General features: G+C 49.0%; 1 protein-coding gene across 2 annotated transcripts in view; it reads left to right on the plus strand.

The window, feature by feature from the left end:
* Nucleotides 1–12,133: 12,133 nt before the first annotated feature.
* GLT1D1 (glycosyltransferase 1 domain containing 1) overlaps nt 12,134–23,988 on the plus strand; it is an 89,845-nt gene continuing 77,990 nt past the window's right edge. For both annotated transcript variants that reach the window (XM_065890064.1, XM_065890065.1), the window contains exon 1: nt 12,134–12,201. In XM_065890064.1, coding sequence (XP_065746136.1) covers nt 12,134–12,201 — 68 coding nt within the window. The remainder of the gene's footprint in view (nt 12,202–23,988) is intronic.

Here is a 23,988-nt window from a genome sequence, read left to right on the forward strand (position 1 = left end):
CGAGGTTCCGAACCCAGACTTCTTACGGAGGCTTCGGCCTCTGCCAAACCAACCTCCAGGCTGGTTTGCTCAGGCTGGCCCCTGCTCCCGCGCCCGGCCTCCTGCCTCCCTGCCCTGGGAGCAGGTTTCTCTGTGCTCTGTTGACAGTGGGAGCAGAGAGTTCTTTGTGGCGTGCGTTCTGTGCATTGTAGGATGGGTAACGGCATCCCTGGCCTCTACTGCACTAGATGGCTGTGCCACCCCGCTCCCCAGTTGTGACAATCAAATCTGCCTCCAGACGTTCCCAAATGACCCGCGGTGGAGCAAAGTCGCCTGCACTGAGAACCACCACCTGACAACAAGCTCAGAGCCTTGTTTCCTTGTCGCATGGCTGGCCTCCTGTTTTCCTTCAGCCCTCAACTGGAGTGGTGACTCCTTGTAAGCATTTCTTGACCAGCCCTTCTAAAGTGGATCCCACGCCCATCCCCTTACCCTGTTTTAGTTTCCCCCATGGTAACTACCACGTTTTTTGTTTATTCCTTTCTCCCCAGCTTGTACATGGTCCCCACAACGATGAGCTCCATGGTGGCAGGGTTCTTGTGTCTCTTGTGCCTCACCATGCCCTCCAGCGCCTACACCAGTGTGGGACGTTACACCGGAGTGGAGCGGAAGAGTGTTCTCCAGAAACGGCCTCCAGCATGGCTTCAGAAATTGGGACCCAGGACTGTCATAATTCAGTTCATCTGAGACCATTTCTTCTTCCTCCTCCACCCTTAACTCCAGCTAAAACCAGGATGGAGCAATTGCCTAGGAAGTGGGCTTGCTGGTAAGTCATCTGGGTAAGTAGTCCTTCCTAAAAGGCTTGAAGTGGCATGCATTAACTTTATTTTTCAAAATGTCTGACATCTTGACTGTTGCCTAGCAAGGTGCTGGCACACAGTGGGCAGTAGATACATATTTAATGAGAGAATAATCGGATGCCAAGATAGGACTTATCCCACCCTTTCCATTAGTGGTAATCATCTTCAGCTGTTAGCTCAAATGTCATTTTCCTGATCTTCCCAGATTAGAACAGATCCCCCTTTTATATGTTATTAGAGCACAGTGTACGTTTTTCTTACACCACACCCATTATAGTTTATAATTATTTATTTTGTGAAGCTGTTTAGTAGCTGTCTTCAAAGCTAGGAGGGATGAGATTTTGTGTGTTTTGTCCGCTACAATATTCCTAGAATCTAGGACAGCACTCGCCAGTGACAGATACGTGTGGAATTAACTGAATAAATGAATGACTGAATATTTGTTGAATTGTAAATGGTGCCGGAAGAAAGTCTTACGTTCACCTAATTTTTTTTGAGACTCTCGTGATCTTCTACAGCGTGTATTGGTATCCTAATTTCGCTAGTGGAAAAAGCAAACCCCTCAAGATTCCGGTCTAGGATCACACATCTCGTAGGCATTAGAATTCAGACTTGAGTTAAAAGGCTCAAAACTAATTCCTAGTCCAGCGCTTCTTCTACACCCCAGCTGGTACATACGCCAAAAACTCTGAGTGTTTTAAGACTGACGGCATGGTACGCTCAGGCAAAGAGCAGAATAACGTTAAACGTGGAATGAAAATAAAGCCATTCAGCTTGAATCATGTGGTGACTTAGTGGTGATGCTCTGCCCAAAACAGATGTGCCATTTTGGATAACAGCAAGCTAACCCGGTTGGGTGGTCTTGTTTAAGAAGGATAAAGCCAGGTGAAAGGGGGGTGGGAGGTGGGAGGCAGCAGTTACAGAGCTTAGGATGTGCACCCAGGACTCGTGAGCACTTGTTGCTGGTCCGTGGGAGGTCTGCTATGCACCCCAATCTGGGTACCCAGAGGCTGCAAAACAAATCCAGCGGGCAGAAATGTTTTCATTGGGTTGCGATGTTTAAAAGAAGCGAACCAAGACCATATACTTCAAGATTCCATTTCTATGAAATGTCTGGAGTAGGCAACTCTATAGGGACAGAACGCAGACTGGTGTGTGATTGCCAGTGCTGGGGGGAAGGGAAGATTGGGGAGTGACCGCTAAAAGGTGTGGCGTTGCTTTTTGTAGTAATGAAATGTTCTGAAATCGTGGCGATGGTTGCACAACTCAGTGAATATACTAAAAACCATTGAATTGTACACTTTAAATGGATGAACTTTAAATGGATGAACTTTAAATGGATGAACTGTATGGTATGTGAATTACATTTCAATAATGCTGTTACCAAAAAAAAAAAAAAGTGAGCCAACAGTTAAAAATTGGGAGGTTTCGGGCTTCCCTGGTGGTGCAGTGGTTGAGAGTCCGCCTGCCGATGCAGAGGACGCGGGTTCGTGCCCCGGTCCGGGAAAATCCCACATGCCGCGGAGCGGCTGGGCCCGTGAGCCATGGCCGCTGAGCCTGCACGTCCGGAGCCTGTGCTCCGCAATGGGAGAGGCCACCACAGTGAGTGGCCCGTGTACCGCAAAAAAAAAAAAAAAAAAAGGGAGGTTTCACATATAAATTTGGATGCCCTGCTGCTCTTGAAAAAACAGGCGGGAGCCCTGGCAACACTGGGACATGCGACTGCCTGTGACACTAGTGACCACCTCCCGCCCCTGCGTGAACCACGCCTCTGGTATTTGTGCCTTTACACATTCTTTGCAGGTCACAGTGCCAAAGGGCTGAGACTGTGACCTGCTTTGGTGAAGAGGCTGTGGCAGAAGCGTCCCTGAGCCAGGTCGGAACGTAAACCTTAGAATTTCTTTTGTGCCTTGGGAGCCCTGAACCAGCTACCTTGCTGGAGAGACCACGTGTTGGGGGAGATCCTGCAGCTACATGGAGAAGGGGTCCCGGTGCCTCAGCCTCCCAGCCCACCTTCCCGATGAAGGAAGACACACAAGTAACCACCAGCAAGACCAACGGGACAAACTGCCTGCCTGAGCCTCCACCCAGCTCGCAGAATTAACAGATGCGGGTGAACAGATTAAATGATTGTCACGTTAAGCTGCTAAGTTCTGGGGAGGTTAGTTAGGCAGCATCAGGTAATGAAAACACGCCTGCCTTCCCCCAGAGCCATGATCTGCTGGCACCAGGTACCTGCCCCTACCTTTAGACGGGGCTTACACAGATCCTCCCAACTCTCTGTTGTCTTATTTTTCTCCCAGTAGAGAAATTATTCCCCATATCTGCACTGTCCACTGCCCAGCTTAAATTCATTCAAATTTCACACAGTGAAATACTTTGTTTCTCAAATCATACCAGCCACATTTCAAGTGCTCAGCGGACCCAGGTGACCAGGGGCTGCTATATCGGACAGCACAGTACTGGTCACTCCACCGCTACAGAGACTTCTGCCGGACAGCCCTGCTCTGTATTAATGTGCAGTGGGCCCGATTGGCTACTTGTCACCAACATCCACACCCTTTTTCTCCCTGCTCCCCACCAGCTACCCATAGAGCTCAGAAGAAACTAGCTTCATCCTTGTATCTGGATCTGACTAGTCAACACCAGTGCTAAGTCTCCAATGCGTCTTCACGGTGTTCAGAAACCCGGACTCTAGCCATTCTGGATGTGAATTTCCCCTGGGGCCCAGGAGAAGACAAGTGACATAGATGGGCCCAGCCAGCCTGAAGGAAAGGACTCCAGTGACTGCAAGAGAGATACACCCTTCCAGACCAGGCGTGAATTAGGACGCCCATAGCCCTAGTTGCCGGCGGGGGGCGGGGGGAAGCTATTTCACAATCATGTGATAAACCAGTGTAGGATGAAGCCAGGTGTGTGGATAGCACAGTAAAGAATCAGAGGGCTTCCCTGGTGGCGCAGTGGTTGAGAGTCCGCCTGCCGATGCAGGGGATGCAGGTTCGTGCCCCGGTCCGGGAAGATCCCACATGCCGCGGAGCAGCTGGGCCCGTGAGCCATGGCCACTGAGCCTGCGTGTCTGGAGCCTCTGCTCTGCAGCGGGAGAGGCCACAAGAGGCCACAACAGTGAGAGGCCTGCGTACCGCAAAAAAAAAAAAGAATCAGAGAGATGTCACATAACAAAAGATAGTAAATTTGACATTGCTTAAGCCACTGTGTTGGATTTTCTGTTACGTGTAGCCCCAAACCACCTATCGTGATTCGATCAAAAAGTGGGAAAATAAAAAATATAAGGGGAGGGCAGCCTGATATTTCTCCCTACACACACAGCCCAATTCGCTCTTAGAGTTTTCTCTCAGAAAACTGCTCGCAGGCTCCAGAGACCAGGCTTCAGTAGTTGTGGCATGTGGGCTCAGTAGTTGTGGCTTGTGGGCTCTAGAGCACAGGCTCAGTAGTTGCGGCTCGTGGGCTCAGTAGTTGTGGCTTGTGGGCTCTAGAGTGCAGGCTCAGTAGTTGTGGCACTCGGGCTCAGTAATTGTGGCTCACGGGCTCTAGAGCACAGGCTCAGTAGTTGCGGCTTGTGGGCTCTAGAGTGCAGGCTCAGTAGTTGTGGCACTCGGGCTCAGTAATTGTGGCTCACGGGCTCTAGAGCGCAGGCTCAGTAGTTGTGGCTCATTGGCTTACTCGCTACGCAGCATGTGGGATCTTCCCGGACCAGGGCTCGAACCCATGTCCCTTACATCGGCAGGTGGATTCGTAACCACGGCGCCACCAGGGAAGCCAGAGTTTTCTGCCTGGCCCCTGTGATCAGTGAGCTTGCAGCCTGTGTACTAAGCCCCAAGAATCGAATACTTAAAAGAACTGATAGTTGATGTACGTTGAGTGTCACCACTTTGTCGGGTATACTTGTGATACACCCCCTGTTCCTGAAAGTAGTTGTGTGAGTCTCTCCCATGCACCTAAAATAATCAAGTAAATAAAAGACCTAACTCACACAGCAGGCGTCCAGGGATAGGTGACACCGTCTTACCAAGTTTTACAGGCGGCCTCTTTGCCTCCAGGGCCCTCTGGGAAAGAGGACCTTACCGCAGGTATGCTTGTGGTGTGGACTAGAATTGGAAATGCGCTGTTTGCTCAAAACCCAGGGCCCTTCCTTCTCCGCCGTCACCCTGTCCCCTATGCCTTTCTCAGAGCAGAACTCAGAGAAGATGCTCTCTGATGGGAGGTATTCAGAAACCACCCAAGGTTGAGGACATTTCAGGGGCTGCCCAATTTCTCTTTTTTCGTGATATTTCTGCTTCTCATTTCACATCTGCATGGCTCAGCCCTTGCGACCAGACTGTGGCATGTGCCTACTCACAGTTTCAGCTTCCTCAAAATGCTGGTTTACAGATAGTCATCATGGATTTTCTCTACCTCCACGCATCACTCGCTCGATCCACAAACGGCTAAACACCTTCCCCACATGTCGTGACGGCTCATTGTCGGCGCTCACGGCCAGTGCTTCTGCTTTTCTGTGTCCCAGTTCCCTGCAGAGGGACTTAAGCCCAGCTCACCTTTGTGCATCAGGCCATGGCATAGGTCATTAGCTAAAGTCGCAGGCCATGTCATCGGTCTTTCGACTCTCCTCAGGTGTGGAAAGTTGTCAGAAATTCTATTTATCGCAGGGAGTCCCTATTGCAATGGTTCTATCTGGCTGGGGATAATCTAGGTAGAAGCAGAAAGTAGAAGGACTAAAAACAGAGCCAACCAATGGAACGGAATCAAGTCTTGTTTTCTGGAGCCCAGAGCAAAGCCATACCAACCTGCCTTTGTGAGAATGAATTCAGCTTTCAGGATGACTTGTGTTTTATTTTTATGGAAGATGTGAGAGCATGTGACCAGGAAGATGGGTTTTGATTTGACTTTTTTGAAGCACTCGCTTTATTTGACCTTTGGAGTAGCAACCTCTCCTTCTTGGGTTCTTTCCCTCCTGGGTTTTAAAGACCTACAAGACATCTGCTAAAGTCAGGCATTCACAGATAAAAAGAGGGAGGTATAAGAGGGAGTGAGAGAGTTAAGTGAAAGAAAGTGAACTTCTGTTTCTTCCTATTTGAAGTACAAGATGTGAACAAATGTGGGACCACGCCTAACCATTCTCTTCTAACTACCACTTAAAAAAAATTTCTTATATCTTAATTTGTGTTGCAATCATAAAATAGATAATTAGTACTTGTAAGTGTATTTATTTTGAAAATTAGGCCTTACAGGAAAGATCAATGGAGATGAATCCAAAGGATAAAAATTGAAGCACATACATAAAATAATTCATCATGTGATAATTAAAGGCATTTCCAAATCCATGGGGAAAAGAATGGATTATTCAATAAATTCTGTTGGAAGAAAGTAAATATGGGGAAAATTGGCTTCACATATTGTACTGACATAAATTCCAGACGGATAAAATATTATCATGGACAAATCGAAAAGATAAAAGCGTTAAGAGAAAACTGGGCAAATATAAAATCTCAGGAGGGGAATGCTTTTCTAAGTCTAACACTAAAGCCATAAAGGAAAAGTTAATTGATTTGACTCCATAAAGATATAAAACTTATCTGTAAAAAAGAAAAGAACCATTGCAGTTAACAGCAAACAAACTGAAAAAAAAATGGAAATACATATGACAAAGTTGCTGTCCTGTTTTACAGAGTTCTTTGGAATCTTATGAAATGTATTGGATAAGCATCCCGTAAATAAAATTGGCAAAGTGAATGTCCAGGCATTATGGGGAAGAGCTGTCCCTTGGGCCTAGTCAGCATCTATTCCTCCTGTGGTAAGAGAACCTGGATATTCTAGGGAAATCAATGCTCTCTCTGGTTCAGGTAGGACTGGCTGGTCCCCTAGGCTAGGAATGGTCGTGTGACCTAAGCCCATCCAATCAGCAGTAGTCCATCTATTGCACTACAGCGGCTGGTTCAAAGATGGACATGCGACCCAAATTGGTTTAATCAGAGCTAACCCCATGACTTACTCTGGAGTAACCAGGAAAAAACATTCCTCTTCCTGTTAGATTTGGAATTATAAAAGATATAAGCCTGGAGTTGCTGGGGACCATCTTGTGAAACCCAAGAATTAAGCAACCCAGAAGAAGGTTGAAATGAAGTGAGAAAGCCCTTGTTTCAAAATGACATTTTCTAGGTCTTGGTTCTGACCCTGGCTTAAAGTAGCTTCCCGCCCCACCCCGGACATTTCAACTGTGAGCCCATAAATTCTCATTTTGATTAAGCAAGAGTGACTTTCTGTCATCTGCAATTGAAAAAGCCCCAACTAATACAAGCAATACATACATATGCCTGCACAGAGAGAGAAAAGAAAAAATACAGTGCCCTTCAGGAAAAGAAATCAAATTTCACCGATGATTAAAAATGCAAAAAGAGGGATGCTTTGTCCCTTGAATGGAGAAATACCCAGTGTTCGCAGTGTTTTGGTAGGTGTGTGTGCGTGTAAATGACCAATGCAGAGTTACGTTGTACGACTGTCCTGGAGGACAATTAGTCACTTGTGTGAAAACCACATTTGCCTACACTTTGAAAGTGCAATTCCATTTCTGGGAACTTAAGAATGTGCGCAGAGACTTAGATATAAAATGTTCATTGCAGTGTTGCTTAAAATAGCAAAAAGATTAGAAACAGCAAAGATACACAATAAGAAGGCGTCGGTTAAATAAATTACAGTGCTGGCATACACTGGAATGTTATGTAGTTACTCGCATGATACTGTAGAAGTAGGTTCTGAGAAGTATTGCTGGTATGTCATTGTATTAGTTTTCTGTGCTGTGTAACAAATGCCCCCAGCCTTAGCGGCTCAGACAACAGGCACCTATTATCTGGCAGCTCTGCAGGTCGGGAGACTGGGCATGCCTGACTGGGTTCTCAGCTCAGGGTCTCACAAAGCTGACAGCGAGGTGTGGATGGGGCTGAGATCTCACCTAGAGCTCTTTCCAGCTCCTGTGCTTGTGGCCAAGTGTAGTTCCTTGAGGTCAGGGGGTTAGGGGGGCCCATCTCACGCTAGCTGGCAGTTGGGGGCTGCTTTCAGCCCCTCGTACCTGCCAGTACTCCTTGTCACGCAGGCCCCCTTTATCCCCAAAGCCAGCAATAGAGAATCTCCCTGACATCGTATCCTCTCTCATACTTTGCATCTTTCCAACATCAGGAAATGCCCAGTCCCTTTAAAGAAACAGCTCTTGGGTTTGACTCACCCTGCATATCGAGGGCAACTGATTTGGGAATTGAATCACTTCTGCAAATTCTCTTCACAGCACCACCTGGATGGGTGTTTGAACTGGAAGAAGGTGTAAAACAGGAGGTGGGAAATCTTGGGGGCCAAGTTAGAGCTTTGCCTATCACAACTGCAAAAAGAGCAGTTACTCCCCCCACCCGAAGTGTAGAGTGTTCCTATTTTTTTGTAACAATCACACACAAAAAAACAGGATAAAAGTCAACAACTGAGTCCAAACGAGAGCCAAAGAATCATAGTAAAGAATTCGCATTGCCTGTGTTACCGTCTAGGACTGGGGGCGGGCGGACTGAGGAGTATGGCAGAGTGCTTAGAACAGTGCCAAGCACGGGTGAGCACCACTACTACGATGATTATTTGTGAAGTCTGGAAAAACTTGAAACCACAGTGTTTATAGCCTTTTTCTCAGATAGCGGGATGCTGTGTGATTTTAAAATTCTGTTTTGTTTATCTGTATGGCTATGTAACAAAACTTGGTTATGTAATAAAAGTTCATTGAAACTTTTAAAGATTAACTATGGGCCTCTGCAAATAACAGGTTGTTACTGGAAGCAGTTAGAACATCTTCCCTTCAGTAAACCTCCAGTGTGCACAGAATTGGACTTGTGTCTCTTCCGTAATTAGAAATAGGAAGCCTTATGGCTGCACCAAATGCTGTCAGTCTCACTGTCTCGTTCAGCAGTGCTGAGAATCTTTGGGGAGAGCATCCTCCTGCCGAAAACTTATGAGATGAGTCTGCGCAGACGTCAGAAGAGCAGTGGGAATCACAAGCCTGCTTTCTTGCCCGAAGCTCAAGGGAAAAATCACTCACTCCCCGTTGATTTCCACATGTTCATTAAACGACACTGGAGGGAACTACTTACTTTCAGACCAACAGCTTTGTTTTTTTGCATTTGGTCACTTTCAAGTGCTGTCAGTGAAAGCCAGAAAAAGGAAACATAACCAGTGCCCTTAAACCACAGTTCAGTTCTGCATGTATCTTTTTTTTTTTTTTTTAATGAAGATCTCTCTCTGTCTCTGTCTCTGTCACACACACACACACACAGCATTTGTAGTTCTCAGTACTATGGAGAGGAATGATGGGGCAAAGATGGAAAACTCTGATGGAAATAAGCAGAATGCCTCACTTATTAATATCATGAAAGGAAAAAAAAGAGAAAAAGATGTCAAGTGTTGCTTTTTTTTTTTTTTTTGGCTACACCACGTGGATTGCAGGATCTTAGGTCCCGGATCAGGGATGGAACCCAGGCCCTCGGCAGTGAGAGCGCAGAATCTTAACCACTGGACCTACAGGGAATTCCCCTGAAGTGTTGATCTTTATCACAGACCCATTTCTAAAGTCAATATGCCCACAGTGCCCTCCCTTGAAAACGCTATCAATTTTATACAGGGTAGATAATTTTCCCTGGTGCTAGGAACTAAAGAGATGGTCTGAGCAAACACTATGATCAAAGGAAAAACACATTTTTGTCTACAAATATTTTAAGACCCTTATGTTAGAAGCATATGGAGAAATCTCCTGAGATGCCAACAACCTTTTCTGTTCCACCGGCCCTCCGTAATTATTTCTACATTATTGAATAATAACACAGTTGTCTTCGTACTCTTTTATATTACCTACTTGGGAGAATCATAAAGGACTTCATCAAAATGAACTAATTAACTATGATACTGTTTATAGTTCTTATTTTCCAAATGGGTAAACGGAAGCCGTGAAAGGATAAAGTTATGGGCCCCCAAAGATATGTCAGAATCTCTTACCTCATGGAACTGGTGTATTCCAGAAAAATCGAATAAAAGCCAGTTTCAGCCCGGAAAATCCTGTTGTGGCAGCACTGACTTTCACTAAAGAAAAATCAGGAATGCACTCTCATGGGAATAAAATCTCACAACAGCAAATTCAGTGGTTTTATTTAATCCAACAAACATCTATTGAGGGCCTTCCCAGTGCAGGATGTTGTCCCCAGCAAGCGGAGGTTAGAGCTGTGAGTGAGCTCAGGACCAGGGTGAGGGGTGGGCTGACCACTCCCTGATCATGAAACAGAATATGGGGTCAGTACAGAAGGGACAGAGAGCGTGGGGGGGAGGGGGAGGGCGTGTGCGGAGAACAGTCCCAGATGAGTCACTGGGGGCCTTTGTACATGCAGCCATCTGTGAAAGGGGCCTCTGAAGTGGATTGAATGGTAGCCCTGAAAAAGATAATGTCCACATCCTAGTCCACCATTTTATTCAGGGTGGCAAGGTACCCAGCTAACAGACTGTATTTCCCAGCTGCCTTGGGTGGAAGATGTGGTCATGTGCACAGTAAGATAAAGTCACAGAGGCAGTGTGTAATTCCAGGAGGGGCCCTTAAAATGAAACGCACCATTTTGCCCTTCCTTCTTGCTGGCCTGTAATGTGAATGTGATGGGTGGAGCTCTGGCAGTCACATTGCACCTAGAGGCCATCTTAAGAATAAAGGCCAGGGACTTCCCTGGTGACGCAGTGGTTAAGAATCCGCCTGCCAATGCAGGGGACATGGGTTCGAGCCCTGGTCTGGGAAGATCCCACATGCCACAGAGCAACTAAGCCAGAGCGCCACAACTACTGAGCCTGCGAGCTGCAACTACTGAGCCCACGTGCCACAACTGCTGAAGCCCACGTGCTCTAGAGCCCCTGCTCTGCAACAAGAGAAGCCACCGCAATGAGAAGCCTGCGCACCACAACGAAGGGTAGCCCCCGCTTGCAGCAACTAAAGAAAGCCCAGGCGCAGAAACGAAGACCCAACGCAGCCATAAATAAATAAATAATTAATTAATTAAAAAAAAATAATAATAAAGGCCAAACAAGACCATGCTGGAGAAGAAAGAGAGAGGTCTCTGTCCCTGGTGACTATGGAGCCAAGATACAAACTTCAACTTCTTCTAACAACAGGAATACAGATTGAGCTCACAAAGGAATTGCAATGCACTTACAACCACTGTGGTAAACTGGGGAGCTCAGGTCCCATCTGTTAAGCAAGGAGGCCACCTGACTGAGGGGGCTTAAATGCCCAGGTTCTTCCTTAAACCAAAACCTAAGCTGTAAATGCCTCAAGGTTACAGAATCGAAACCTAAAGACAACCAATCACAAAGAGCCAACTAGACTTTCAGCAGTAGCCAATCAATGATTGCCTTGCTTTGCTTATGCCTTCAGGTATAAAAGCCTCACCGCAGCTCCTGTTTGGGGCCCCTCCTGGCCACTTCCGGTTCTGTGCTACCCAGTTGGAGTAAACTTTTGCTCTAACTAAAACTTTAAATAGCCCTCAGTTTCTCTCAACACTTCTGAAGGGGCACCTGCTTCTTAGCTGTTTGCTGTGGGAAAGATGGCTGCTATTGCCCCATCTCTCATTTTCAAGAGATACCAGAAATCCCTGGTGGTGGCCCCATGTGAGTGGACACTGCTCACCCTGGTCCCCTTGGGAGTCCACCCATGGCCTCCTCTGGTCCCTGTGGCAGGGAATCGGCCGTCACCCCTGGTGCCGACCACCGTGGAAAGGGGCCCGCGGACCCCTGCTCCCCATGGCAGCAGTGCGCAGCCACCCTGGTCCCTCTGAGTGTGTGTGTGTGGGGAGCCTGTGGCCAACCCTGGTCCCTGTGGCAGAGGACTGCGGCCACCCACCCCTTGTCTCTGTGCGAAGGGACCTGAAATCACCTGTGGTGACAGTCCCCATGGAAGCAGACCTGCGGCCGCTCCGGGACCCCTATGGGAGTCCCTTCTGGTTCCCCTGGAGGGGACACAGGGATCCCCTGCCGCTGGTCCCGTGGGAGGGGCCCCGCGCCCAGTCCCCCACCCCCCCGGACACGCCCCCCCCGCCGCCGCTCCGCGCGCCCCTGAGCCCCGGCCCCGGAGCCGGCGAGCGCGGGCGCGCCCTGGGGAGCGGCGGGCGGGCTGACGGACCCCGGCCGCCCCGGCCCGCGTTCCCGGCCCGCGTTCCCGCCCCGCCCCGGGCCGGACCTTGGCGGGCGGTGGACGGCCGGGCGGCGGCGGCGGCGGCGGCGCCATGCGGCTCCTGTTCCTGGCGGTGCTCCGGCGGCACACGGGTAACGCCATCACGGCCCAGCGCGTCCGGTAGGTGCGGCGACGGCCCGGGGGGCACCGGCCGGGGGCGCGGGGGGCGGCCCGGCCTCCCCGAACCGCGCGCCCAAACGGACCGGCCGGAGGGTGCGGGGCCCGGGGTAGCGCGGGGCGGCGAGGGGCGCGTGTCTGGCTCCGGCGCGGGTGCCAGGGACCCGCCCGGCGCTGCGGTCCTAACGCTCCCCCGAGGCCGCTCGGCCGCTGACGCCGTGGAAAGGTATCCAGGTGCCCGGCGCCTGGGCGGCCCCGCGAGGCAGGCCTCAGCGCGGCGGAGGCTGCTCGGCGTTCTGCGGACGCATCTCGGCGCGGCCGTCTTCACGGACGCTCCGTATTGATCGATCGTGAGCGCCCTAGGTTTGGGGAGGCGGCGACGGAACGCGAAGTCGGGGCTTAGGGACACGGCACGTCTGCGGGGACGGGAGAGAAAGAATACAAACACATGGCTATAAATATACAGTGATACCTATAGATCCGTGTACACACACCCGCGAGGGCCGCTTGTGCGCGTGCGCTGTTTTAGGCGGGATGCTCCGGGGAGGCCTCCTTCTTAGAGTGACGTTTGCGCAGCGTCCTGGGTGCGACGAGGGTCCCTTGAAGCTGGGGCGGCCTGGCGGGGTGGGGGTGGAAGTAGGAGTGGACCAGGATTTCCAGGCAGAAGGCGCAGCAAAAGTGCAAACCAGTGTTACTGGACCTGCCATCCAAAGTAGCCTTTCCTTGGACTGCCCTGGCGGTCCAATGGTTAAGACTCTAAGCGTCAACTGCAGGGGGCACGGGTTCAATCCCTGGTCGGGGAACTAAGATCCCGCGTGCCTGCGAAGTGTGGCGAAAAAACAAAACAAAAATCCCACAAAGTAGCCTTTCTTCTTCCCCTCAGCCATTTCCACGTTCCCCACCTCCTTGCTTGGTTATCTTCTTAACATTTGTCTTTCCCTGCAGTTATCTTGTTTTCTAGGTTTATTCCTCCACTTTTTCTCTTCTCCCTGCTGGAAGGTAAGTCCCCGGGGCAGGGAGGGAGCTGATTAGTGCCTGAAGTTTCATAGCAGCTTTTTTTTTTTTTTCTTTTTTTTTTTAAGCAAACTGACTTGCTTCATGAAATTTCTCAACTGACTTCCCCTCTGTGGGCCTTCTTCCTCATCATCCAAATGAGTGATTGCGGCCACACCTCCCCTTTCACGTCCTGTTCTCCTAAAGGGCAGCAGCGACAGGATACATCAGTCTTCGGAAGTTTACGGTTAGGTTTTTCTCACGAGGATTTTCACTGCACAGGTTTATCTTAAGTCAGTGGCACTGCTGTCACTCATTTGGAAGGCAGCTATGCTCACCACTGTTTATTTATTTATTTTTTTGGCCGTGCTGTGTGGCATGCGGGATCTTAATTCCCCCACTAGGGATTGAACCCCTGCCCCCTGCCGTGGAAGTGCAGAGTCTTAACCACTGGACCGCCAGGGAAGTACCAGCTGTCACCCATTTGGACATAAACAGCCAGGAGGCACATGGTGGTCTCTACCCTCATGGAGCACATTCCAGTGGGGGAGAGAGAGACTGCAGGATTAACCAGAAATGAAGGAGGTGACTGGGGCTGTGGCTTCAGAGGAGGACTCTCTGAGGAGGTGACATTCAGGCCAAGACCCCAGTGACAGAAGGAGGCAGCCACTCAAGGATCTGGAAGGATGGATGGACCTGGGACAGAGTAATAGCACGGACACAGGTCCTGGGGTCAGAGCAAGCTTGACAGGCTTGCGAAACAGAAAGAATCCATGCTCTCTGGCCTACGGCAAGGAAAGGAGGTCAGAGAGAGAGGGGCCAGTCCAGCAGACCCTGCACCCATAGTTTATGCTGTGGAAACTAGCGAGAACATCCATTATTTAACACTGCACTCCTCACTCGAGCTGTACACCGGAGCCCCAATCTTCCAGAGGCTTGCAGCCACCAAATTGCCCTCAGGGGAGCCAGGCGGGCACTTCCACAGACATTCAGCAGGGTGCAGGGCCCTTTAGTTACTTTGTTCTTTGTTTTCCTGGCTGTGCATGACGCAGAATAAAGATTGTTCTTTGTGCTTTGCTCTGTCTTCAGAGCCAGGCTTTGGTCTCCCCTTCACTCAGGAAGGATGGCTGGGGGTGGGGGGGAAGAAAAAGGGAAAAGCGGAAGTTGCTGGAAGACATCTTCTGTCTTGTGAAAGCCTAGGTTCCTTGAGGAGAGGATGCTCGGTCTCCTGAAGGGGAGGGCAGGGAGGTTTCCATGGTGACAGACTTCCCTGGGAGCCAATTACCAGGAAGCAGTGAGAACCAGAGGAGCTCCTCACACGTTCTCTGGGGAAGACCCCTGCGACCCTCAAGGGACCCTGGGCAGCAGCGGAGGGAGCCCCCCCTCAAATGAGTAAGGTCAGGGTCCTCATCAGTCTAGCAGGGGAGGGTGTCTGAGTTAATTAAGAAGGGACTTAAAAAAAGAAGAAACGAGTCTTTTCTTGCACACTCAAGCTTGTAGTTGTGAATGAACACCCGATACATAAATAGCGGTGCTGACTTGTGATGGGCACATCCGTACAGGACTGGACGTGTAGGATACTCTGGGGAACCACCCCAGGCTAGACGTGGGATGGTTCAGGCATCGCGAACTGGTAGAAAGACACAGGCTCTGGAGCAGACCTGCCTTCACAAGGCGCCTTCCCTGCTTAAAATCCCTAATATCTAAGCCAGGTTACATAATTGCAGCTCAGACCTGCCACAGAGGCTTGTTATCAGGATCAAATATAAGTTAATACATTTTCAGTATTTTGAACCAGGCTTGGTGCTTAGTATGCACTTAATAACGTGGGCTATCCGTAAGAATATGAACCTGAGTTGGCGAGGCAGGGAAGGGTTAGTGTTGGGGTGGGGTGCCTCAGGCAGAGGGGCAGCAGGTAGGATGTGGGCAAGAGCGGATCCCTTCCCAAACTGAGTTGTGCAAACTTAGCAGTATAGAATGTTCTAGGTCAGTGATTCTCCATGGGAGCAGAGGCCAAGAGAATGTGCAGAGGAGGAAGGAGTGATTTTGCCCCCCGGGGACATGGAGACATTTTAGTTGTCACAACTGGGGGTGAGGGGCTCCTGGCATCCAGTGGGTAGAGGCCAGGTATGCAGCTACACACCCTGCAATGCACGGAACAGCCCTACGACAAAGACTGAACGAGCTCAAAATGTCAGTGGTACCGAGGCTGACAAACCCCACTCTCGGGGGAGTCTGCAGACGTGGCTGAGAGGCAGGTAGGATGCACGTCACACAGGACCTGCAGTTTTGTGTCAGGCACGGGATGCAACCACAAAACGCTATCAGGTTTATGTGTCATCGAAGGTGGTTTGGGCTGCAGCCTGAAGGGTAGATGAGGATGGTGGCAGAGGAGATGCCATTTGGAAGTGACATATTTAAGAAGTGAAATGCACAGGGCTTGGCAGTTGAATATGGAGAGTGTCAAACGACAAAACGAATACAATTTAGTAATGACGCTGATGCCCCTTATTCAAGGGAAAACAGTCCATGGATTGGGGGGCACAGGGCCTCCCAAGCGGCCTAGCCCTCTTCTGAGGGATTTTGGCTGAGAGCGAGTTTTATAGAATCTCAGAAGCAACAACGTGGAAACAGGGCATGACTGACTAGGCCATCGGGGATTCCCTTACAAGGCAGCAGCCCCTATTTTTCTAGGGTCAGAGACCACGCCAAAGATGAGTCAGAGCGTCGTGACTGATGTGTATTGTTTCCTTGACCACGAGGGCTGTCCTGTGCACAGACTGACGTACGCTGAGATTTGTGACACCAGCCGGGCCACGGGGTGGCCTCCACTTTGTGGGTCCTGATCTACAAATTAACTTCATCAAGAGTGAGGGGAAAAAAAAAAAATCCACAACTTCCTTCATTATAGAGGGAAAATACTGAGAGAAAACCAAGAAAAGCTGGGTATATTGGGGTCTTTGTAGTAACCTTGGACCTCTGCTGTCTAGGTGTTTTTTAGAAGGTGTAGGTGATGGAGAAGGCATGTGGGGGGAATATTTGTCTGGGGACTGATAACTAGAGAGGGACTGTTTTATTGTCCATGTGGCACCTTACATATCCTTCGGTACAATCAGTCTGCCCTGGGTCAGGTGACTTTCCCTTCTAACCTAGGGGCTGTTTGCTAGAATTTTTAAAACCCTAATCAGGGCCTACTCTCTGGGGTTGTCTCCTAAGCACTATAAATGTTAGGAACCTGCATCAGAGGTTTTTTCACCTCTGAACAAAAAGGAGCTATGCTTGGGGTATGCAGTTTGCTGGCACTGTTACACGGGCTCTTGTGTGGACGAGAATCAGGGAGCCTGGCCTGCCCAGCAGCGCTGCTCTCTGTGTCTCCATTTGGTCTGTGTCCCCATGGTGTCACCTGGGTCAGCTAGAAGCCGGGTGCAGCGAGGGGACCCACGGGCCCCCATTCACCTCTAATCCCCAGTTTCCAGAAGAACCAGGCAATCTTGAGGATCCTCTAAATCAGGCGAAGGGCTTCAGATCAGTTGCTAACAGTGAAGGTCGAAGTTTAAATTGCACGAGTCACAGATGTAAAAAAACAAAAACAAAAGTCACACATTGCTTTAGTGACGAGGTAACAGGAGATCAGAGTTTCAAAGTGCACCTCCTGCTAGGCTGAAATAAATAGCAGAGCTGAGCAGTTGGCCAGAGATCAGCCACCTGCCAGCCCAGAGGTATTTACTCTCTGACCATTTCCAGGGAGGGCATGCTGACCCCTTGCTCTAAACCGGACTATCAGAGGCTTGCTAGACTCCTGGGCCTCACACCTAGGGTTTGTCTGCAGCACTGCTAAGGGTTTAGGGAAATGCAGGAAAAGAGATGGAAAAGAAGGGAGTTCCCTGGTGGTCCAGTGGTTAGGACTCTGCACTTTCACTGCCAAGGGCCCAGGTTCAATCCCTGGTTGGGGAACTAAGATCCCGCAAGCCGCACGGTACAGCCAAAAAAATTTTAAAATGGAATACGTACATACATACATACATACAAAATAAGAAGAGAGAGAGATGGGAAAGAAGAAAAGGTGAAGGATTGAGGCTTCCGAGGTCCAGAGTAGGGAGTCCTAAAAGTCAGTGCTTGGATGAGCGCCCTGGCGCCCCAGTGAACGCAGCGTCCCCGAGCGACAGCAGCACTTTGTACAGCGGCTGTGACTTGTGTTTTCCTTCAGCCTTCGTCTGGAAGACGGTGTATAAAAGTATTTTTATTTGAATGGGAAGCACTTTAGATAGCAGAAGCAAACAAGACTTTCTGGAAACTCACTGGAAGGGGAAAAAAAAAAGGAAGAAAGACAAACATCGTGGCATCCAATGCAACCCTGACCCTACTGCCCAGCTGCCTTCTGCTGTGAGTGCCAAGCATATGGGAAGGAAAAAAGCCTGAGCCTATTCAAGTTTCCTACTTTTTCTTTAGAAGATGCCAAGGAAATGATGCCGAAAACCTGGCCTCTGTGCCCCGGTGCCAAATCGAATCTCGGAAGCAGAGTTTTCGGTGAAGTAGAAAACAATAGCTGTATTGCTTTGCCAGGCAGAGGGGGCCACAGTGGGCTAATGCCCTCAAAAAACTGTGTGTCCCAACCCGGGAGGATTTGGTGAGTTGTTTTGGCTTTTGTTTGTTTTGGCCAAGCCATGCGGCAATCGGGATCTTAGTTCCCCAACCAGGGATTGAACCCATGCCGCCTGCAGTGGAAGCGCGGAGGAAGCGCGGAGTCTTAACCACTGGACCACCAGGGAAGTGCCTGAGGAGTTTTATAGCAATGGGTCGGGGGGGGGGGGGGGGTGCTGATAAGGATCAGGGTGTGTGCAGGGCCTTACAGTCCTTTAATCTGGCCTCAGGGGGTCTGGTGAGCTTCTGTGGTTCTTGAGGTTATAAAACTGTGACCTTCTCTCTGGAATGAAAACTGCTTTATCAAGTAGTTAGCATTTTCCATCTGTTGGGGGTTTTAGTTCTGCAGAAGAGCTCAAAGATGTTATTCTGTGTATCCCTTGAGGTGGAACCAGGACCCTGCCCCAAGGTTTCTTTTTTATAGTTTTATAGTTCTTTTTATAGTTTCTTTTTTTTAAATTAATTTTGATTGGATTGTAGTTGCTTTACAATGTTATGTTAGTTTCTGCTATACAGCAATGTGAATCAGTTATATGTATACATATATCCCCTCTTTTTTAGATTTCCTTCCCATTTAGGTCACCACAGTACATTGAGTAGAGTTCCCTGTGCTATAGAGCGGGTTCTCATTAGTTATCTGTTTTATACACAGTAGTGTATATATGTCAATCCCAGTCTCCTACTTCATCCCATCCCCCTGCTCTATTGTGTCTTAGCTGCTCCCCCCTTGTCTCTGCATCCCCTCCCTCCACTGATTAGCAACTGTTTGAACCTGCCCTTTGGAACTCAGGGAAGGTCTTGGAGGCTGCAGCGTATTTCCTACAAACAAGAAATGGGGGACACAGAAAGGCTTCTGAGCCCAGTAGCCCCACAGGGTCCTGCTCGGTTTCAGAAACTGCAGATGTACATGAAGTCAGTGGGAACAGGCTATTTCCTTTCCTCCCCCGATGTAATCATTGTCGGTTATTGTTTTCATTTGGCAAATATTTATTATTGAGCATCTCTAGTGGGCACAGCACTGTGAAGACCCTGGGCGTGGAACCAGGGAAGGACAGGTGAGCCCTGCAGAAGCCAGCAGCCATTGAGCCAGAGAATTTTTAGCACATCAGCTCAGTGTTAAGCCCTGTCATTTGAAAAGTTTCCAGCCTTCTAGCACGAACATACGATTACACAGATTATTTAATTACAATATGATCAGTGCTAGGAAGAAGTGCTGGGTGGTAAAAGTATGTTCGAAGGACAGACCTAGTTCTGGGGGGGTTCTGGGAGGCTCCCCTGAGAAATAGTTTTTTCTTTCTCATACAGTTTCTTTTATTGAGGTATAATTCACATACCATAAAATTCACCCTTTTAAAAGCATCCAATTCAGTGGTTTTTAGTATATTCATAAAGTCACACGCCATTGCCACTATCTAATTTCAGAACATTTTCAGCCGTCTGAAAAGGCACCCCAGACCCATTAGCAGTCACCCCCCCCACCCATGCCCCCTTCCCCAGCTCTGGGCAACCACTAGTCTTTCTGTCCCCATGGATTTGCCTATTCTGGACATCTCCTATAAATGGAATCATATGCTATGTGGTCCTTTTTGAGGACTTTACATAATGCATCAGTACTTAATTATTTTATAGCTGAATAATACATCCCGTTGACGGACATATCACATTTTGCTTGTCCATCCATCAGTTGAAGGACATTTGGGTGGTTTCCACTTACTGGCTACTATGAATAGTGCCGCTGTGAACATATGTGTATGAGAAATAACTTTTTAAGCTGGGGTTTCAAACCTGCAGGTTAGCTGGGTGAAGAGGGAGAGAGGTTGGGAACAGCATTCCTGGCCAAGGGACCTGTATGTGTGGATGCCCTGAGGCGGGAAGGGGCTTGTGGAGTTGAGAAGCCGAGGCAGCTGAAGAGCCAGCAAGAGAGGGCAGCTGGCCTGGCCGGCGTGAGCCGAATGGTTGCCACAGTGAAGGTTCTGGATTGAATGCTAGCAGGATTGCAGAGTGAGGGACTGAGGTGGCGACATAGGGAGGGAGAGTATAGATTCGAAAATGATTTGGAAGGACCTGGGATGATGCAGCAGAGGAGAGACAAGATGTCAGAGAGGCTCGTGGAGCTCTGGTGTGTGCTGCCGAGTGGGCAGTGGGCACCTCTTACTGTGTTACTCAACCGAACCTTGGGTCCACGCGCCCAGTGCACAGCAGAGCCAATCTCCTGACACCGGGTTGTGGTGAAGGAAAGTACGGTGTTTATTGCGGGTGCCAAGTAAGGAGAATGGGCAGCTCATGCGCCAAAGACCCAAACTCCCCAGTGGTTTTCAGGGAAGGGTTTTTAAAGGCAACATTTGGGATGAGGGCTGAAGGGTGCATGCCTTTCTTTTGATTGGTTGGTGGAGAGGTAACGGAGTGATGTTCTGGGAACCTCAGTCCTCAGGGTCCACGTGGTTACGCTCAGTGTGTAGTCACCATCCTCCACCTGGGTGAGGGGTCTTAGTTCTTGCAGAATGACTCAGAGATGCATCACATTGGTATCTGTATCACTTCAGGAAGATCTAGGACTCTGTTTTATCATGGAGCTATTGTTTCTTTTTTTTTTTCTTCTTTTTTAGAAAATTTTTTCCCTTTTTATTTGTTTTTCTTGTTTTGAACTATCTTGACTGCTTCTACTCTGTTCTGTGTCCCCTCCCTTTCCCTAATTAGTGACTTCTTGAGTCTATCCTTTGGAATTCAGGGAGGGTCTAGGAGACTAAAGCCTTTTTCTCCAAACAAGAAACGGGAGACAGGGAGGGGCTGTGGGACCCTCTGAGGTCAGAGGACTGTTGCCGTGGAAGGGATGGAGGGGCATGGGGGAAAGATAACCCGCTGTGGTCGGAGATTCTGATGGCTTACAAGGAGCTAGATGCAACAAGTGGATTTTATATCAGCCAACGAGAAAGACTCTAAGCTGCTGGTCTCTAATCCTCGCAGAGATTTTCAGCCTCACGGCACTGAAAACCCAACCCCAGTCGGCCTGGACAAGGACTGGGATTTCGCGGCTTATCCTATAAAAAGTCTGGAGGTGGCGTGGGCTTCAGGCGTGATTTTGCAGCTAAGAGGACATGGACAGGAGTCAGTGGCTCTCTGTATCTTGGGTCCACTTCCCACTCCTGTCAGGTTTTCTTTCCTAGCACCTCCCAACCCTACGTCCATCCAGTTCAAGCCCAGCAAGAAACAGTGAGTTTGAGTGTCTGAAAGTGCAGCCCCAGGCCCCAAATTGCATACCCCGGGATGGGAGCGTACATAGGTGGGGTGCTCTGGTTGGATCCGGGGGTTGGGTGCTTCCCGTTCAAATGAGTGACGGGGACGTTCAAGGCTGCAGGAAGCGGGGACGTGGGAATGGATGCTATGGAGGCCACACGTTTCAGAGTGAAAGCTTTACTGATTCTTATCAATAAAGGCAAGGGGAAAAGCAGACCTGTGAACTTTTGAAGACTTAAGGGAATAACAAACATTGTTGGCATCGAAGGAGCAGGAAATAACTTGCAGGGGAGGTGGTTAAAATTGGGAAGTTTTTCACAGAAATTCAAATACCTGGCTTCTCTTGGCGAACTGGCAGAACTGGCCACCGTGAGACGGTGTCTGCATGGTACCCGCTGTCTAGAGCTGAAGAGGATTTAATCCAGCTTGTTCAGACATGAAGGGAGCCGCATGTGTCATTTAAAACGTTCTAGTAGTCACTTTAAACAAAGCAGAAAGAAACAGATTAAATTAATTTTAATAATACATTCCCATGAACTCAGTATATCCAAATATCATTGCAGCATGTCATCAGTGCAGAAATTACGAATGCGCTGTGTGTGTACTTTACACTCAGCACCACTCTGTTCAGACTTGCCATGTCCGCAGTGCTCCGTTGGTCCACTTTGCCTTATTAGACAGTGCAGGACTGACCCCTGCAGATGGGACCTTTCTCTCCCGTTCGGTGGGGGCTCCTCATGCCTTATGGTCCCCACCGCCTCCCGTCTCCCCATTCATCTATTTCAGCAGTTGAGCTCAGCAGACATTTGGGTTTGAGACCTGATCTAGATGCTTTGCCTGTTTTGTGATTGTATTTTTGCTTCCTTTTAAAGAGAGTGATTTCCTAACAGTAATTCTCTTGAGTACGGGAATCCCATTAGAATTGCATTAAAAAAGTAGATACACTTTACTGTTTGCAAAACACACCCACAAAGATAATATGCACGGTAACACCATGTCCTGCAAATGGGTTATTATCTCATTTCATTTACGGAAGGGCAAGGGGGACAGTGCTCTGTCCAGTTTACCTTTCCGAACTGGGGCTCACGGGTTCATGCGGGCATTGCATTCACACAAAAGCCTTCATCTTGCTGAGCTCCACCATGGATTCAAGACCAGCATCGTTTCTTTTAACATATCAGACGTTTTTGAAATATCGTCAGAGGGTAGCATTTCACAGCTCAGCACAGGTGACTTCGCCCCACCAGTGACATGACACTGTTTCCCCACCAGGTGAGCCTTGGTTGACATCACTGGGCTGCCAGTGGGTGCTGTGTCCTGTGAGAAGCATTGCTCCCAGCCAGGCGCTCGCACTCAGAGGCCCACAGCGTGGGACGGCCTTAAGGAATGTTAGATTCCTGTTTCCCACCTCAGGATCATGCAGGGGCTCACGGCTATGGAATGGAATGCAATTCGTGTTGCCTGCCCTATCTTTTTTGTTTCTCTTGCTATCTTTTTTTTTTTTTCTTTAATCAAGACATCATAGTTTATGGAAATTCACATAAGTTAAACACACAAATGATTAAGCCTTTTTGTGTACTCAGTTAAAGGGGATGGATTTCAGCCAGGTAGAAGCAGGTAGAGTCCCACTGAATCTTTGAATCTTGGGTCAGGGGTGTGCAAGGAGCTTCAGTCAATTCCTGGAACGTGCTCAAAGTCTCTTAATTTATTGGAGATGCTTTCATTCTCAAAATAAATAAATAAATAAATAAAAAGCCTTCCTTAAGCCAAATAAGCCAGAACTCCTGGGACATAATAGGTGCTCAGTGAATTTATTAGTTGAATCAAGTTATCATTCACAGAAGTAATGCTGAAAGCTCGGCCTCTGTGCACCACCGCCGAATCAAATCTCGGAGACAGAGTTTTGGGTGAAGTAGAAAAGGGTAGCCTTATTGCTTTGCCAGGCAAAGGGGGACACAGCGGGCTCCTGCCCTTGAAACTGTGTGTCCCAATCCAAACTTAAAATTGGGAAGTTTTTTCACAGAAATGCAAATACCTGGTGAGGAGTTTTATAGCAGTGGTTCAAGAATGGGGTTGCTGATAAGGATTAGGGTGTGTGCAGGGCCTGCACTCCTTTAATCTGGTCTCAGGTAGAATCTCCAACCGGGACCCTGCCCCCAGGCCGCACTACTGTGTCTTGACTTCTCTGCTGTCTCTGCATCCCCACCCTTCCCTGATTAGCAGTTGTTTGAACCTGCCCTTAGGAACTCAGGGAAGGTTGTGGAGGCTGAATGAAGCCTGTTTCCTGCAAACAAGAAACGGGGGACACAGAAAGGATTTTGTGCCCAGGAGCCCCACAGGACCCTGCTCAGTTTCAGAAGGAACCAGGACAGAGCTGTTACAAGCTGTTACAAGTCAACTGGAAAGAAGGCTCGAGTATCAGTCCATAGAGAATTAAGATTAAAAAAAAAACTATTTTGGAATATTAATGAGATCATAAAGCTAGTGTTGGGCTTCCCTGGTGGCGCAGTGCTTAAGAATCCGCCTGCCAATGCAGAGGACATGGGTTCGAGCCCTGGTCTGGGAAGATCCCACATGCCACGGAGCAACTCGGCCCATGAGCCACAACTACTGAGCCTGCGCGTCTGGAGCCCGTGCCCTGCAACAAGAGAGGCCGCGACGGTGAAAGGCCTGTGCACCGCCATGAAGAGTGGCCCCCGCTTGCCGCAACTGGGAAAGCCCTCGCACAGAAACGAAGACCCAACACAGCCATAAACAAACAAACAAATAAATAAATAAATACATAAAGCTAGTGTTGAAATGCCATTTGAAAATAGGTTTAATAAATCAAGAACGAGCTGTTATCTCTACCTAACCACCCCCATCCCATATGCCCTACCCTATAGATTCTGCATCAGCCAGAAATCTCTCAGGTATGGATTT

Source organism: Phocoena phocoena, chromosome 13 (genome assembly GCF_963924675.1).
Source record: "Phocoena phocoena chromosome 13, mPhoPho1.1, whole genome shotgun sequence".
NCBI lineage: Eukaryota > Metazoa > Chordata > Mammalia > Artiodactyla > Phocoenidae > Phocoena > Phocoena phocoena.